Source organism: Haemaphysalis longicornis, unplaced genomic scaffold (assembly GCF_048455015.1).
Source record: "Haemaphysalis longicornis isolate Haplotype H1 unplaced genomic scaffold, Haemaphysalis longicornis Haplotype H1 scaffold_4, whole genome shotgun sequence".
Taxonomy (NCBI): domain Eukaryota; kingdom Metazoa; phylum Arthropoda; class Arachnida; order Ixodida; family Ixodidae; genus Haemaphysalis; species Haemaphysalis longicornis.
Window position 1 is genome coordinate 219,836,080 of NW_027526361.1, and position 15,703 is coordinate 219,851,782.

Below are 15,703 nucleotides of genomic sequence, written 5' to 3' on the forward strand. Positions count from 1 at the left end.
CCAAAATTGTAACATTTTTTGTTGCTTTTGGCTTCGAAACAAAAAAGAAGCCATATGGCAAGCTAAGCCAAGTAAGCAAGGAACGTCGCTAGGGGCACTGGTGCCACAAACGGCGGCTCGCGACTAGAGCGACTGATTTCCCTGTAGTATATATTAGTATGAAAATCTATGGTGCGGTAAGGAATACATATACTACTGCGTAATTTCCTGGTATGCACCTACAGGATTCATGCGTGCAGGCTCGGCATAATCACCGATGCTGGTAAGGTCAAATCTCGAGCAACGAGTTTGACCATTTTGCGGTCGCTGTTTGCTTTAACACATGCAATTCTGACTGGTCATCTGAGCACGAGGTCGCGGGTTCGATTCCCGGCCGCGGCGGCCGCTTTTCTGATGGAGGCGAAAAGCAAAAACGCCCGTGTGTACGAGATTTCGGCGCACGATAAAGATCCCCAGGTGGTCAAAATTAATCCGGAGCCCTCCACTACGGCGCGCCTCATCGCCTGCGTTGCATCGGCGCGTTAAACCCTACAATCAATCAATCTGACTGGTCATGTTGGTGGTCTTTAACTGATTAGTCGAAATGTTGTTACGTGCAATCGACCATTGCCAAAGTTTCAGCACACCTGCTGAGAGACGGTGGTGATAACTTCGGCGTCGCTTTGGCTAAGCGCATGACCTATCGTCGCTTCTTCGGATTGGAGGGGCTGTGTCCGGGATTTGAGATGCTTTGAATACAATTTTTGGTCTTATAAAGAATCAAAGGTGGTGCGCATGGATGCTATTATCAAGACAAGCAGAGCGACGTGTTAAGCTCTTTTGAATTCAGGGTCAATTGTTCGTCCTTCTGAAGAAAAAATCATTTTAAGCTTTGGAGTTTTCCCTGTACTCCAAAATGTGAAATATTGCGCTGTTTCATTGGGTTACCTTTAAAACGTATACAAGTGGGTGGCTTTAGAGGTGCCTACTTCACTAAAACTCTTCACATATCACTCTTACAGAGATAGAATACAAGGGTCTGCAAGCTTTGAAGCGGACCACGAATGAAACCACTCTGGAAGCCAACAAATCGTCCAATGACAGCCTTGGTTCCTTGTCGACCCTCGGACTCGAGCATGAGAAGACGATGTCATCTCAGCCCCAGACGAAGCTGCCATCTGGAGCGCTTAAGACGCCGCAAGTTACTCCCGGAACAACGCCTGTGAACGAACCCCGTGTTTAGCGGGGTTTACGACACGAACGTTCCGCGTATCCCAGAAGCCGAGTGACTATCTGAGGTTTAGCTCGTACTACGAACATGTGCATATCAATGTACTCGATGTAATTTTTGGATACCTTCTATGTACTGGTAATTTTTTATCTATATGCCGCAGCTGATTGCAATCTGCGTTTTTGTAGAATTATTTTTTATGCGAAAATTATTATCTACGGATAAATTTGCGGCACTTATTCAGCGGATGCTTTTGTAATAAAGATAAATATTTTGTAGCCTACATTCGGCATGACCTCTCCGTTTTTTTCTTTCTCGCGCGAAAAAGCTAGCATGAAATATGATCTCAATTTTAAGCTATTATTTCAGCAGGAAATGTGTTAAAATATAGTTATACTTATTTCGTGTGTTTAAACTACACAGCTAGCGTTGGTATGAATGTTGAAGCCTTTTTTTTCCGTATGGCACGATTAGAGTGTGGCAACCCGTTGGCCGTAGGAATGAATATTTATCTGATGAGCATGGGAAGTGTAGCTCCCTGATTATATATGCGCAATAAAAGTATACTCACGGGAAGAGCTGTACTTGCCGCAACCTAGATTGTACCGTGTTCTTACATGCTCTGGCCTCCTGGCGGTAAACACTCACGAGTGCGGCCAGTGATAATGGCCGCACGGCTGCTGTTTGGGATACGGCTGCTGGAGGACGCCAGGCACCCATGCAGCAACGTTTTTAGGTGGAGAACACTTAAGGGGTCACCTTGTGGTCGTAGCTCGCTCGCTGTACCCTAGTAGAACCACAAGGCGTTCCGTCATCGCGGCGTAACCCAGAGGCTTCGAAAGACAAGCGGTTAATGTAGTCATAAGCGTTCTAAACTAGTGAACCACTGGCGCTTGCCGTACATCTCCCAGTTATTTATAGAAAAGAAGACTACTGGTGCAGTTCAGGCCAAATATATGTAATTAACCGGCAGCGCCCGTGTTCTATTTAGTTAGGAAAGCTTGTTGTGTTGGTTATTATGATAGTGAGCGAAAAACAGTGGCAGTGCAATGCCGGTACGTGCTGGAGGAAAAGGAAGGACAAAAAAAAAAAAAAAACAGAACTCCCGTTGGCGCAGTTTCAGGCAGGGGGCGCGCAAGCACTGCGAAGGCGGGAAATTTGAATTGCCTGCTGTGTTAGCAGTAAGCGGATAATGGCGCTACAGCCAATTATGGCGAATCACTGCTCTTCACTTCCGACAGCTTTAAGATTCAATGGAACGGCTTTATTTTTTGTTCTGAAGGTTTCAATTTTAAAACTACGGCGTTCACTGTGCGAGTTTTCTGTTTGTGTTTACTTGCAATCCAAATGCGTGTTTAAATGCACAACAGAAATGGAGTGTGGATACACGATCTGTTAAAGCGATTAAAAAATTTATTGTAAGGAACAAAGTGTACGCACACTCGCATCCTATTATGGGAGTACACAGACGCACAGGTAGAGATATCAGTAGAGAATCAATAAAGGAAGGAGGTTAGTATGCGAGTAAATAAAAAATAGCAAATGGTACAGCAGCGTGGTGACAAACGAGGGCGTATGTACTCTTGATATTCACCTATTAGGTGGCTCTTTCAGCGTCCAACGATTCAATTTTTCCTGTCTACGGAGATCATCAAAACTTTCTCAATATCAGTGAGCAACCCAACGTACAAAAACATTGCAAGGAGGTAGATCAGCATACAAGTGCATGCTAACACAATTGGGAGGAAATATTACCGCAGTGGGTTCCCAAATGTGCTTGTATTTTGAAGGGAAGCTTCAGAGTTCTCACTGATGCCGTTTTTAATGCTACTACGAGTAAAGGAAAGAAAAAAATTGCTTCCCATGGCGGGAATTGAACCTGAGCCTCTCGCGTTATGATTACGGCGTCAATCCGATTGCTGCATTTCGATATGGCCGCCGCAGTTTGGATGTGTAGAGGGGTTCATGGACGAGCAAAAGTAGACAGAAAAATTAGGCACTCCACCGTGTAAAGTCGACGATTTTCCGTCACGAGAAGACTTCGCGTTCAACCACTGTCGTCCTTAGAGGGCGGGGTTGCTGATTTTTTTTCCTATCCGGAGTAAACTGAATACCTCATTTCAAAGCGTACCTTATAATAAGCAATGTATCAACTTGTTCCTTAGGTTCCTCTCTGCACAATATTTCAGTATTGTTGAGTTTCTGCGATGTACACAAAACGACACTGCCCGCGTTAGAAGGCAACGTGTGAGTTGGCCGACTTTTACACTGCTGTTACTTGATATATTTGTCTGTTTCTCACGCAACCCTGATATGCGGACGTAAATGCAACGACAAAATATTAACAAAGACACGAAGACGGATTTTGAAAAAGCAGGCTTTGCACGGTTCTTTGGGGAACTCATTATGCAAGATTTCTTCAAGAAGTTATGCTTCGGTAATAGTTTTAAAGCCTAGTAGGTGATGGGAGCATTTATTTTTGACAAGGTGGCCATTTACTTTTTAACACTGCGTGTACTATTTGAGGAAAATAAGTGAGGGAAACAAAGGTAATGCATTCGAGTCCGTTGTAGCATTCGTGAAGGTTTCAGTAAACTGCGTCAGATTTCTGCAACTTTTCGAATACGTCCTTCAGATTCCGCTTGAGGATTTTGCCCCTCTTGTTCTTGGGCAGCGCGCAGGTAAACCCGACGCCTCCATACAACTGCTTGTAGACAGCCAATCGCTCTGAAAAAGGAAAATAGAAGAAAAAAAGGAAGAGCGAAATCAGTGTGGCGTTTCTTTTTACAAGGTCCGCGCAAATATTTTAGAGTTTAGGCTGCGATGTTTCCCCTTCCAAATTATTGCGGTATTTAATTAGTATTCAACATGAATTTACCACTGTTTACCCGGCTTGCAACTTTGACGCTGGTGATAATTTTCTAGTTTGACTCCTGTAAACGTTGACTCCAGTAAAGTAAGAACCGCGAGCAAATATGCACAATCTATGGGCTTACCATTTCGGACCTATAACAGGGACGGGGATTTTCCCTGAGCGGAACTACCACGGCAGAAAATCCGACACTATGAATTACATACAGTGATGACCGAAAGTCTCAAGACTCTACTTGGTTAAAGAAGAAAAGGGAGTTTGTAACTACATAAAAAAAAAACCACAAAGAAGAAGCACACAAGGCAATAAAAGAATGTGCATATGGGTAAAAAAAATTACAGGCGACGTAAGAAGGGTACTTCGTACAACCGCCCGGCCATCACGGACACCGCATATGTGCAATCTTCTTTTGTTACAGCCACACTTGCCTGACTAACATACTGGTCTCCTGGGCCTGTAACGTGAAAAGCTTCTAAAATTCACGGGCGACTTGCTGTCTGTGCTTTAAAGTGACCCTGCAACACTTCTTAAACATTTTGGAAATCTGAAATGCTTGAAGAGCGTAGTCACCCAACGCACCAGGTACATAGATTGTACTTATAAAGTACCTCAGGCAAAAATTACTGCTTTATGCCCATCAGATAACATGGAGACTCCCTCAAAAGATTTTTCTCTCTTTCCGGGTCTTGACGTTCTTCAACGGCCCGAATTACATCTCTGAGGCTATGTAGAGGCTGTTGGCCGGTTTTCCTTCAGTTGCAGCAATGCACACTTTTCGGCATCAAATTTAAAAATAAAGTCACAAACCCAAAGCAAAAACAGAAGGCGTATCTGGTGCGACGAGAAAATCACGAATTGCAGCTCCGCGCTGGCGATAACTGTTGCTTTCGCAAAGCTTCCAGACGCGAAGGAAAGAGTTAAAGCGTTTATCGAAGGTGTTGCAGGGTCTCTTTATGATAACGTCAGTGGCGAGAAGCTTTGGCTTGCAGCAATTTTTAAGGCATGCTGATAACACCTGGCAAGAAGCAGCGCCTCTCAATTTAAAGTGGTGCTCTTTCAAACTGTCATTGTTTCAGTACTCAGCCAGCACGTCATTCGTTCGGCCACACGTCAACGCAGTAGTGTGGACAACACCGGTTGCGCATGCAACGTAGTGGTTGGTGTGTTTGGGGGCGCTTCAGCCGTGCTCCATCCCTCTTTCGACTCTCGCACGAGAGAACAGAATATTTTGGGGGCTGTTACAGCAGCTCGTACTCGAAGATGCAAACCCACTTTCATGAGGCGTTATGAAGTTATAGAATAACAGCGTTATTCCTGCAGGCTTGTCTTTCACCTCGTACAACCAGAGTTCCTGGTCTCTACTTTATAATCTGCACGCGAACTGGGACTACGGACAAGAGCGCGCTGCGTTTCTATTTGCTACGTCAGGGGCCACATTCTGTGTTTTATTTCTAATGCCACTCCTCTCTCCGTGGGTATGAAGCAGCACAAGATGCGGCACGCGATCTTCTCTTCAAGGCGTGCCCTACATGGTCAAACGGCTCAGTCTCTATAAAGGCCACTCTCCATCCTATTCACCCCCGTGCTTCACTGACAATCCATCCCATTACCGTCATCCTCGGCGAAGGTATCCACCGCACCACCGTAACCTCCCCGAAATAGTACAAACCCCCATATACTCTAACGCCAGCATCCTCTTCCACATATCACCCTAACGCGTCGAGTATACATGCCCGGACTGTGAGATTCCGGCCACCACTGCTTACCTCGTCTTCCCGTGCCCCACAACCTGTTACGCTCCCTTCCCCAAACCCCGGGCACTAGGAATGCGCGTTGACCAGCTCGGAACTGTAGGAGCAGCGCAGCATGATCCAGCAGGCTACACGAGCAGCGGCGAGGCGGGACCTCATGAATTGAGGAGGCCACACACTGGTTTTTTTCTTTCAACAGCGAAGCTGCTGAACAAGGTGCAAGTTCGCCGTTGGAGGAAAAAATACCAAGAAAATGCGAAATGCTCGTTAGTGCGGGCCTCGCGGCTACCACCGAGCGTTCCCGGCACACGCAGTGGCTTTATTAAAAAAATACCTGGCAAAAAACAAGAGGGAGATATGTCAAGCGCTCGAGAGCGCGTGCCTCGCCGTGACCGCTGAGATCCCGGATCGCGCAGAAGCAGAACAAAAACATAAAAAAAATCTCCAGCACTGTCGGGTCAAGCGCTACCGTGTATGTAATTGTTAGAACGATGAAGGCACGTGAGAACGTGCATTCGATGAATGCGTGAGCGGACGTGCTGAACACCGGCTCCACAGTTAGGGGCAAATTAACAGTGCCAGTTAGTGTGAAGAGCGAATCTGTCATTCCCAACGTGTTCGGGATGACGGAAGGCCTCGACTGACAGCGGTATTGACTAAGGCAAGTGTTTTTCGTCGATTTGTCGAACATTGAAGCCATCGACCTAGGAAAGGCAGCTAAGCCTAGGCGTGGTCTTCATGGTTAGGCCCTGCGCCGTGCCGGTAGGGGAGGCTTAACCTTATAAGATGAAAAGTTTAAACGCTGAAATGTAGCAGTGTATTCCGCCTACTAGCAATTAAGGCAAAATGGTCGTGCAATTGCAGGGCGAAGACATTTCGCCGGAGAATATGAACGAGGCAGGATCGAAAGTTGCCGGCGAGCAACTCGACCATAGCCAACAACGAGAGACCGGGTCGAGAACGGGCAAGAACGCTACCACGGCTAGGAAAGAGGCGAATATTGCAAGAAGAACGAGGTCATCAGCAATCAAAGCGGAGAGAATGCCAGCATTACCGAGGGATGATAGCAAGATCGTCATGGGGAAGAGACGCGGAATCAACGTGGCCAAGTTAGGCCTAGTCGAAGTGACCACATCCGTTCACGTGGTGGTGGGAACCGCCAAGGAAGCCGAATACGCACACCCTGTGCGTAAACGCCCAGCAGAACATCATCGGGATCTGCGCTGCAGAAGAAGAAAGCGCAGACGCTACAGCCACGTAAAAAAGATCGATGTGAGAGAACAGAAGTACGTGATGTGGGCCTACAGAACCACGCTGGACGGCACGGTCAAGGGAATCATCAGCGGAATCCCGAAAACGAAACTCCGACAACATCGATGAAAGGGTGAATGACCGACGCAACCCCCAGGAACTAGGAGCCAAAAGAATCAGAGAGACGATAACGGTCATCGTCGTCTTCAAGGTAACGAAGGTAGCAAACTACGAAAGATACGGATCGGCGCTGTTGAGATGCTCTTTGTACTGCAAGAAGGTGGATGTGTGCTACCAATGTGGTCGAGCAGGCCACCGAAAAGGCGTGTGACCAAACGCAAGCAAAAAACAATGTGCGGGCTGCGACAAGCTTGCCCCAGGGGAAGAACACCCATTCAAGCCAAAATGCAAGTTATGCGGAGGAAAACCCGTGACGGGCGGCAGTTCGGTGCGCCTTATGCCCTAAGTGTAGCTTTGGCATTTGAAACATCAATTTGAGCGTTTAAAGTAAAAAGATCAAAGTTGTGGGGCCAAACAGGTGTTGACCTACTGCAACACGCTTGGCTTTCTGTAGGGTGTTGAGACGGTGTGAAATAGGAGTTCAGTTGCAAAAAAAGAACAGCGGAGCTGGAGGTCAACCTAGTTTCATGCGGTGTTGCTAAGTTTTGCGAGGTTTGCAAAGCTTTGCGATGTTGTTGCTAAGCAAGGATAAGCGCTGAGGCGTGAGAGCAAGTATAACCTAATTTTACAAGGTTCTTTCTGTGTCCGCCCACACTGACAGAAAATCGAAGGGGAAAACAAGGTAGGTCGTACTCCAGTATGCAGTTTCTTTAGCTTTGCACCACCATTGCAAGCTGCGCCAATTTTTTTGTTGCGTTTTAGAATCCCAAATGCTAGCACCTTTGAAATTGTATAGTAAGAGGTGCGCATACGCTTGGCCTTCTGTGATCCCACTCAAACAGGCTTTATTGCCGGCTTCACTGTTATAATATCTTACCTGCGGTGGTTCACCCTTTACAAAGGGCGCCATTCTTTTTCTCTGTATTTTTGCTAGCGCCACCGAACGTTGTTCAAGCTTAAACAGCTTCACTGGTAATAAATTGTGCGAATTTCAATTGTTAAACATCAAGAGGTACAAAACATACCCCGCTTGTAGAAAATGTTCTGTCCACCCGTCTAAACGGTTGTAAAATACCTCCCAAGTTGGCGGCCTCTTACATCTTTTTTCTTTAAACCCTTCGTCTTAGTTTCCAACACAATAATTTGTAGCTTTGCACTCTTTTGGGGAAGAAGGTGTTAATATAATGAACACCCTTCTTTATGGGCGTTTAATTGATGTTGAATAGGTGTCTGATATGTAATTAAATTTAATGACTTACGGAACATGACAACTCCTCGCCATAAAAAGTTTTGGCAAATCCGCATGCTGACTTGTATATGCTCACATTAAAATGCAGAATTCTCTAATTAGAGCTACAATATATTATTTTTGCGACAAGCCCACTGACTATAGCGGAGGGCTTCTCTCTGCTGGCTATAAAAGCAAGGAGAGCACATGTATTTCTAAGTATGTATTTGTGGTCCCTATGCATCTCGTAGGTTTACTTGCTGAATTCATTTGTGATCCAAATGTTACTTGTGCGTGATGAGCGTGTCTGTATATCATGCTGCGCTCTCGGCCCATCCACATCGTCACGCGTAGCTCGGCTGCCCACACGATCATTTTGGGTGTTCATCAACCTCACACCCTTTTTAGGTTGTTCACACGAACATCCTTTTTTAGCGAAAACACCGTTTAAAGCTCTTCTCCATGGGACACGATTTTTATACCCTTTCAGGCCAAAAAGGCTGCAACACAGTTTAGTGTGTTAAGTTTCCACTCTACCCAGATAAATCTAAAAAAACAAGAATTCATGTGCCTCTCTATCATACGACGACGACGGTCTAACCCGAAGCTTCCTCGTGACGGATTCCTTGCTTTTCACCTGACCAATCCCACACTGCGAACGTGCACTTCTCTGCCGCCGTATGCACCACTTTTTCTAGAACAACGGCAGCAAGTGTCGGGTATGCACCCCATGGGCCTAACTTTTGGGCATTGGGTCTGCAGCGTGAATCCGGTACCTGCTGCTTGCTGTACAGTGAGTAGTTTTTCGCTAGGGGGCCAGTTCATTGTGTTAAACCTGAAAAAAATGTGACGTTAAGCACAACTTCCAAGAGCTCAAATGGCAACATTAAGCCCAACGTCCTGCGGCTAACACCCTTACTGCATTCAGAGCAAATGTACACAATAAAGTTTTTACACCCTAATGGTGCTGAAAGGGTGAATTCAACATTTTGCACAATTGTTGCACCTTTTAAGCACCTAAATTTAAATCCGGCACCCTACCATGAGGGTGCTTCAAAAAGGGGGTAAACAACCGTTTAAAAGTATGCAATAACCGAAGAAAACTGTGTTGATTGGTATTAATGCGTAGCACTCTTTTCCGAGTACCGCCACAGCCAGGACCGTGTAACGCCCTGCATTTCCACAATGATGCATATTTCTCAAAAGTTCCGAATGTAAGCGTTACAATATTGTAAGTTTAGATAATTGCTCGAACGAAATTTTGAAAAATTACAAAATAAGGAAAATTATGAAATATTACGAAAAACTTCAAAACGTATAACGCCATATATTTTCACAATAATGCAGAATTCTCAAATGTTCCTCTTGTAATTGTTAGAATAGCGTTAATGGAGATAATTGGCAGGAAAGGATCTAGAAAAACCAAACCTTCGGCTGTAGAAAACCCACACTAAAGAAAAGCGCCATACGAACGCTGCGCATCTGTAGTTAATCTTTGTATTTCTACAGTGTTTTTATGGTGATTAGGGTGTTCACCACCGCACACTATGCTTTGGGTATTAAAGCAAAGAGTGTAAATATGCTGGTGGAAGGTGCAAAGTTGCACAAAACATGCTGAGTGTTTCAGTCTCACTCTGCACTACTGTTCTTCGAGTGCACCACAAGGTTTATTTCAATGTCTAGGTATACGGGAAGGCGAGGCTACAGAATGCCTCTTGTACGCCTAAAAATAAAATTTTTACGCAAGTCATCGTTGTTTTCAACGAGACGGAATTCACCTAATAATGTATTCTCGTATTGTTATGCACTAACACTGTTGACGCGAAGATTGAAATACGAACATCGACACAATAACGCTGCTCATCCCTCTTTGCTTCTACAGCCTTGCGCGGGCCACAGCAAAACCTTAAACTGTGACATCTTTATCATCATTCTGTCGTTGCCTGTTCCTTTCCTGGCCAACAAGCGTGCGCTATCATGCCCCCCTCTGACAACAGTCATTCTCTTCGCTAAGGGGAGTTATATCGTACTAGTCATCACAATTTGATTACGTTGTTATTGCTATCGATCATCCATAATTATTCACAATGCAAGAGACACACCACCTCGGTCTCTCCTGCACAAAAAACGGTGGGGAACAAGTATCACAAGAAAATTAAAGTTTGGGGGAGCATGAAATTGGGCGTTAAAAAACAGACGCCAAATAATACTACACTTACTTACACTAAAATACAAGCAAATACCATTGCACCGTATTATCCTGCCATCCGCTGCTTTTTATCGTTCATATCGAGCGCCAAAAAACCTTTGCAGTTGTGTTCTGAGTTTGCAAACTTTAAAAATTTAGGCTTATTTATTACTACACACACCACAAATAACAGAACTTAAAGTTACTATTACCTTCAGTATAAGAGGCAATGATTTACCAAGTTGTCGTTCTAATTTGTTTACGCTACACTCTGCCAATGGCTGGAATCGTGAGTACGGCGTGTGGCTGCGTAGCCAAAGCAGTATTATTCGAAACGCCCCGTCTGCGGTACACCGTCTCCTGTGTTGTGCCGTTAAACAAGCGGGGTTATTACGATTATTCGTGCTCATTTTCGCCTTCTGTTATGTCTGTCGTGTTCGACTTCGCGATGAAGTATTTGAGAACAACTTTCCCACCTGAAAATGGCTAATTTGGTTTGGCGCTTGCCCCTGAACGCCGCTGGCTTTCTGCGTCGCTTCCTGACAGGTAAGCTTTATCGCCACACTTGCCGCCATTCTTGTGACTAGATGTCGTTTGTAGCTACCATTGCCGCTTTAATGATTCGTTAACACGAGCCCGTGTGTGTATGTGAAGTGGTTGACTGAACTGGTTAGGTTGAGCCTAGGGGGCTTGTCTCTAGAAAGGTGATGTGCACAAGTAGATTATGGCGATTGCAGTGAGCGCTAAACGCAGCGGTTCTAGACTTCGTAATGTTTCCTGTTCCGCAGCACTATAGTGAACTGCTTCAGAGTTATTCACTGAGAACCACGTCTCACGCATAGTTTATCAGAACACGAGTGGCCACTCATCTACACTGCGCTCTGCAGCGTTTACGGCTTCGTTAATCAACCGCGCCATTTGTGCCGTGTCGAGAATGGCGAGAGAGAATTTTTTGCGTGCTAATGCGCGCGCCTCGCAAGCTTTGTTGCGTTTATGGCGAGCTACCTGATCATGTGTATGATGGCGCTTAATGCATGCATCGGTTTAGCTGACTTTTGTGTTACCCGAGTTGTAACGTTCGTGCACCTAATCATTTTCATTCTTTCATGTGCGGTAATCATGTGCCATCCTCTTTTAGACCTCTGGATGGTCTGAGCACATCACGTCACGCCATTTATCCAGAAAAGAGACACAAGCATTGTCAACACTGTCCTAGAGAACGTAAGTTTTCAGATACAGTTTTGGTAGCACAGAGGGTTATCATAGTTGAATAATGTTAAATCACCTAAATTTACAAGCTCTCTACCCCATTCTACTTATTGCTGTTTTATAAACAACCTAACATGTAGCCTCTAAATGGCAACCTTGATTGTTGATTTTGCAAGAATCAAAATTTCGCCCAAACTCGCAATGTGGGCTTTAGCGGTTAATTGTGATGTATCCAAATTTCCTGGTGTTAGTCTTGTTTACGATGGAGCCTTAGGTGTTGACATAAAACTGTTCTTAGGTGTTGACATAAAACTGTCATTGCCTTTTTAGTTTCGTCTTGAATGAAGCCCAAGCAGTCGTTCTGTTTTGTTGAGCCATTTTTTGCATGGGCATGATGTGAATTGACAGTCCTTGCAGTGCACTTTCCCAATAAGTTATGTAGCTGACTGTACTATCTAAAGAGGCCTGATTTGGTTTCTGAAGGCTGCGAGTTTACTCGCGCTAGTGGTGGACCACAAATAAAAGATCATCCTTCTACAAAGAAAAAGATTTGAAAGTGTGAAGTATTAGCGGCATTATCCTTAACTGCAACGTGATCATTACAAGGCCCTAGGCATTTCCTTAAAGCACTGTGGATGCCGTGACAGACCGTCTAAGAAGAAAACCACTCAAAGACATATGCCAAGGCCCTTGTTGCTCTAAGATATGCGGAAGCATTAAGTCTACTCAGCAATACATTACACCTTTTTTATAAACAGCCGACGTGCATGCCCCACCTATTCGTGATTGGGCGTGTTCTTATTCTTTCTTGCGTCCTCCCTATTCGAGTCGTAACGTTAATTTGGGAATGGTGGAATCCAGCATTTGCGGGCAGGATAAAAGAGCTTGAACACAACCCCGTTACCCGAAATGAGTTTTCAAAGATCTCCACCAGCTGAAGCTACTAAATTAAGTTGTAAGCATTGCTTGAAAACCATAGCAGATGAGGCTATATTCAAAGCATAGTTAGGGTTACAAGTTTTTATGTCCTATTTACATATTTTGAACGAAAGAAGCGTTATTTAAAAGTTACACCTCCTTCCCTGCCGATTTCTGATTCCTGATTGTTACGTTTGTGAGCATATATTTAGCAGATTGCTCACATGTCTAACGTGTACGTGTGCTTGAACAGTGAAAAGCTGATGTTAGCAGTGAACTAGGTGAAAATAGTCGTTTGATTGTAGTTGTGTGCGGACTACCTACAGTCAATGTTTTCATTCCTAGAAAAGAAAAATTGAGGTAACCCTGCAAATTGTTCTTCGTTGCTGTATTTTATTATGCTAGTAGGAATGGTAGAATTTGCAGGAGTTCAGCTGCTTGTTAAAGAAGATATAAACAGTGGTATAAAAAGTGGAAGAGCATCTACTAAAAAAATACGTTACAATCGCAGGATTCCAATGGTCCCCCAACAAACTTGCGTCCTGCATTGTTTCTGTGGTCTGGAGCAGCGCATGGAGAGTTTTCCAGGTTGCTAAAATTTTTGATCAAGTGCTCCTCCAAATGAAGGATGCTGCAGAGGGATCTTCTGTTTTAACGCCACAATTTCATGCGCTCAGCAGTAAATTTACTCGTGAGGCGGTTTAAAGATTTGTCACCGTAGAGGGCAATGTACCTTCCTCTTGGTTTGAATGTGACTGCAATCAGGTTATTTGTAACAGAAACAAGCGGGCCACGTTGCGAGATTCATTGAGGCCTTGCCTATTCTGCCTGCTTCTGAAATTACATTTTTATTGGTCTGAATTATTTACAAATATTACAATTTTTGAACATAATTTAATGGAGTTCCGACTATTCAATTTTGGAACAAATTATGATAAAAGTTATGAGTAGTTGTACTACTGTAAATGAGAGAAATGCCAACATACGTTTAAAGAGCACCTGATATTTCACATCTTTGTCTGGTGAGCAATAAAATAAAACTGAAAATTGTTTAAAGTAAAATAAAATGTTCGTTGTCACCAGTGCATGACCTTATTAAAAGCTAACTGGTCTCCAAATTTGGAATGAAGCAAGAAATGGCAAGAAAAAATAAAGAGCTAAACTAGACAGATTGCTACAAAAACAAATCAAAGTCTTCCTCAATGGTTATAAAGTGATGACTCAGGCGGACTAGTTAGGCGTCTGTGAGCTTACGCAACCAACTTCAAGGGAAGCACATGAGCTATTAACAAATGAATTAGTGGAGATACGTACTGGCTATGCACCAGTCATGGGTTTTAATATTTTGCCTTGATAAATACAATCTTCTCTTTCAGTGTATTAGGTAGATCACTTGCGCATGATTTCTTTGGTTTTTTGAATATTGTGGAGTGTCCAATCATTTCTCGTGCTATTGCGGCTTTTCATTGCAAATGTAAATGTATTACGAATCCCGTAATAAATTTCTTACTATAATAAACGCTACGGTGTTCATCAAGGCAGCCTAGATAAACAAAATTGGCCACCTTTCATAAAACCCGTTGCCTAATAAAGAACTAGGGAAACTACTGTATTGTATTTTTCGGTTCCTGCAGTGGTACCACCATGAAGGAACAGCAGCAGATAAAGATTTTGTGAGCGCTTTGCTGTGCGTTTTGTTTGCCTTCGATTGAAACAAATATAATACTCTAACCAAGGCCTTTATTCTAAGCTGTGCAATGTTTCGGAACCTACTGGGGTCCTTCATTATGACTGTTAGGTTTGACCTAGAGCAACAGTTCTATAAACAATTTTCTTTTTGCTGTAGCAGGCCGGAGGCTGGGGCGCAAATAGGCGAAGGGAGCTATATATCTGTTAATCTTTCCCCTGCTTGCTTTGGTGTGCACTTATTCAAGGAAGACCCTTTAGTAATTCCGTTCGCGCTGTCTATCACCTGCGCCTTTCCAAAGTCAATGTGGCGATCTGCTTTCTTACACTGTTCATCTAGTCAATGTGGCGATCTGCTTTCTTGCACTGTTCATCTCGTGCACTTGTATGTCTGATTTAATATGTTGCTCTTGGCTTTAAATATTGTTTCGAGAAGTTTGTGGTTTGGCCAACGTATTTGATGGGGTATAAACAAAGAATTTTGTAAATGACCTTTGTGCTTTTTCTTATTAGACCGATACATTTTGGTGTTGACATCAGTCATCTAGAGTTGACGCAACTTTGTGGGCATCGAGAATACCTTCTTTTTTGGAAATACATGATATTGTCTTGCTTTCCCTATTACCTTAGAGCAGGCAGGTGAAGGTGGGTTTTTCGTAAAGGACGTTGTAATGGAGGTGATGGAGATTGGAGGAGAATGTTCGGACCAGCGGCATTGAAGGAAATAAATTGCCTGGTTTTCACTACACCGTGTATTACAGCTTTTAACGCATTGAACAGACTTGGTGCTGCAGCCGCTTTTCTTGAGTACAATGCTAAGTTTTCCTTCCTCTCTTATCTCTATCTTTTTCTGTTGGGCATATTGTTCTTTACAAGCATCGAAAAACCAAAGCTACAGAATCGTTGCAGAAAACTTGGTCATAGCAAGTAAATTGAAGGTAGATCTCCGTCTTGGTTGGCTTTCTGCAACCAATAGGCTCAGTTAACTTCCTTGGGCACCTTAAGTCGGCTGAGCCAGCAACTCAGTTCACCATAATAAGAAAGACAGGCAATGCCTTGCTGTACCGACTTATCACAAAACCATCCCAATCAATTAAGCTCACCATGTGGTATAGAAGAATAACCGACACCGGATGCTACTTGCAGTTTAGGTCATACCACTCAATTTCGCACAAGGCTTCTGTAGTTATGACTCTTCTACGCACGGCATGCTCGATACAATATATGACATGAAAAAGACTTCTATCACAGATGTAGAGAAAATTGGCTA

General features: G+C 44.0%; 1 protein-coding gene across 2 annotated transcripts in view; it reads right to left on the minus strand.

Annotated features, from left to right (window-relative positions):
• Positions 1–2,614: 2,614 nt before the first annotated feature.
• The window catches only part of LOC144178071 (uncharacterized), a 95,022-nt gene continuing 81,933 nt past the window's right edge, over positions 2,615–15,703 (minus strand). For both annotated transcript variants that reach the window (XM_077705599.1, XM_077705600.1), the window contains exon 11: positions 2,615–3,937. In XM_077705599.1, the coding sequence (XP_077561725.1) occupies positions 3,798–3,937 (140 nt within the window). In that variant the 3' untranslated portion in view covers positions 2,615–3,797. The remainder of the gene's footprint in view (positions 3,938–15,703) is intronic.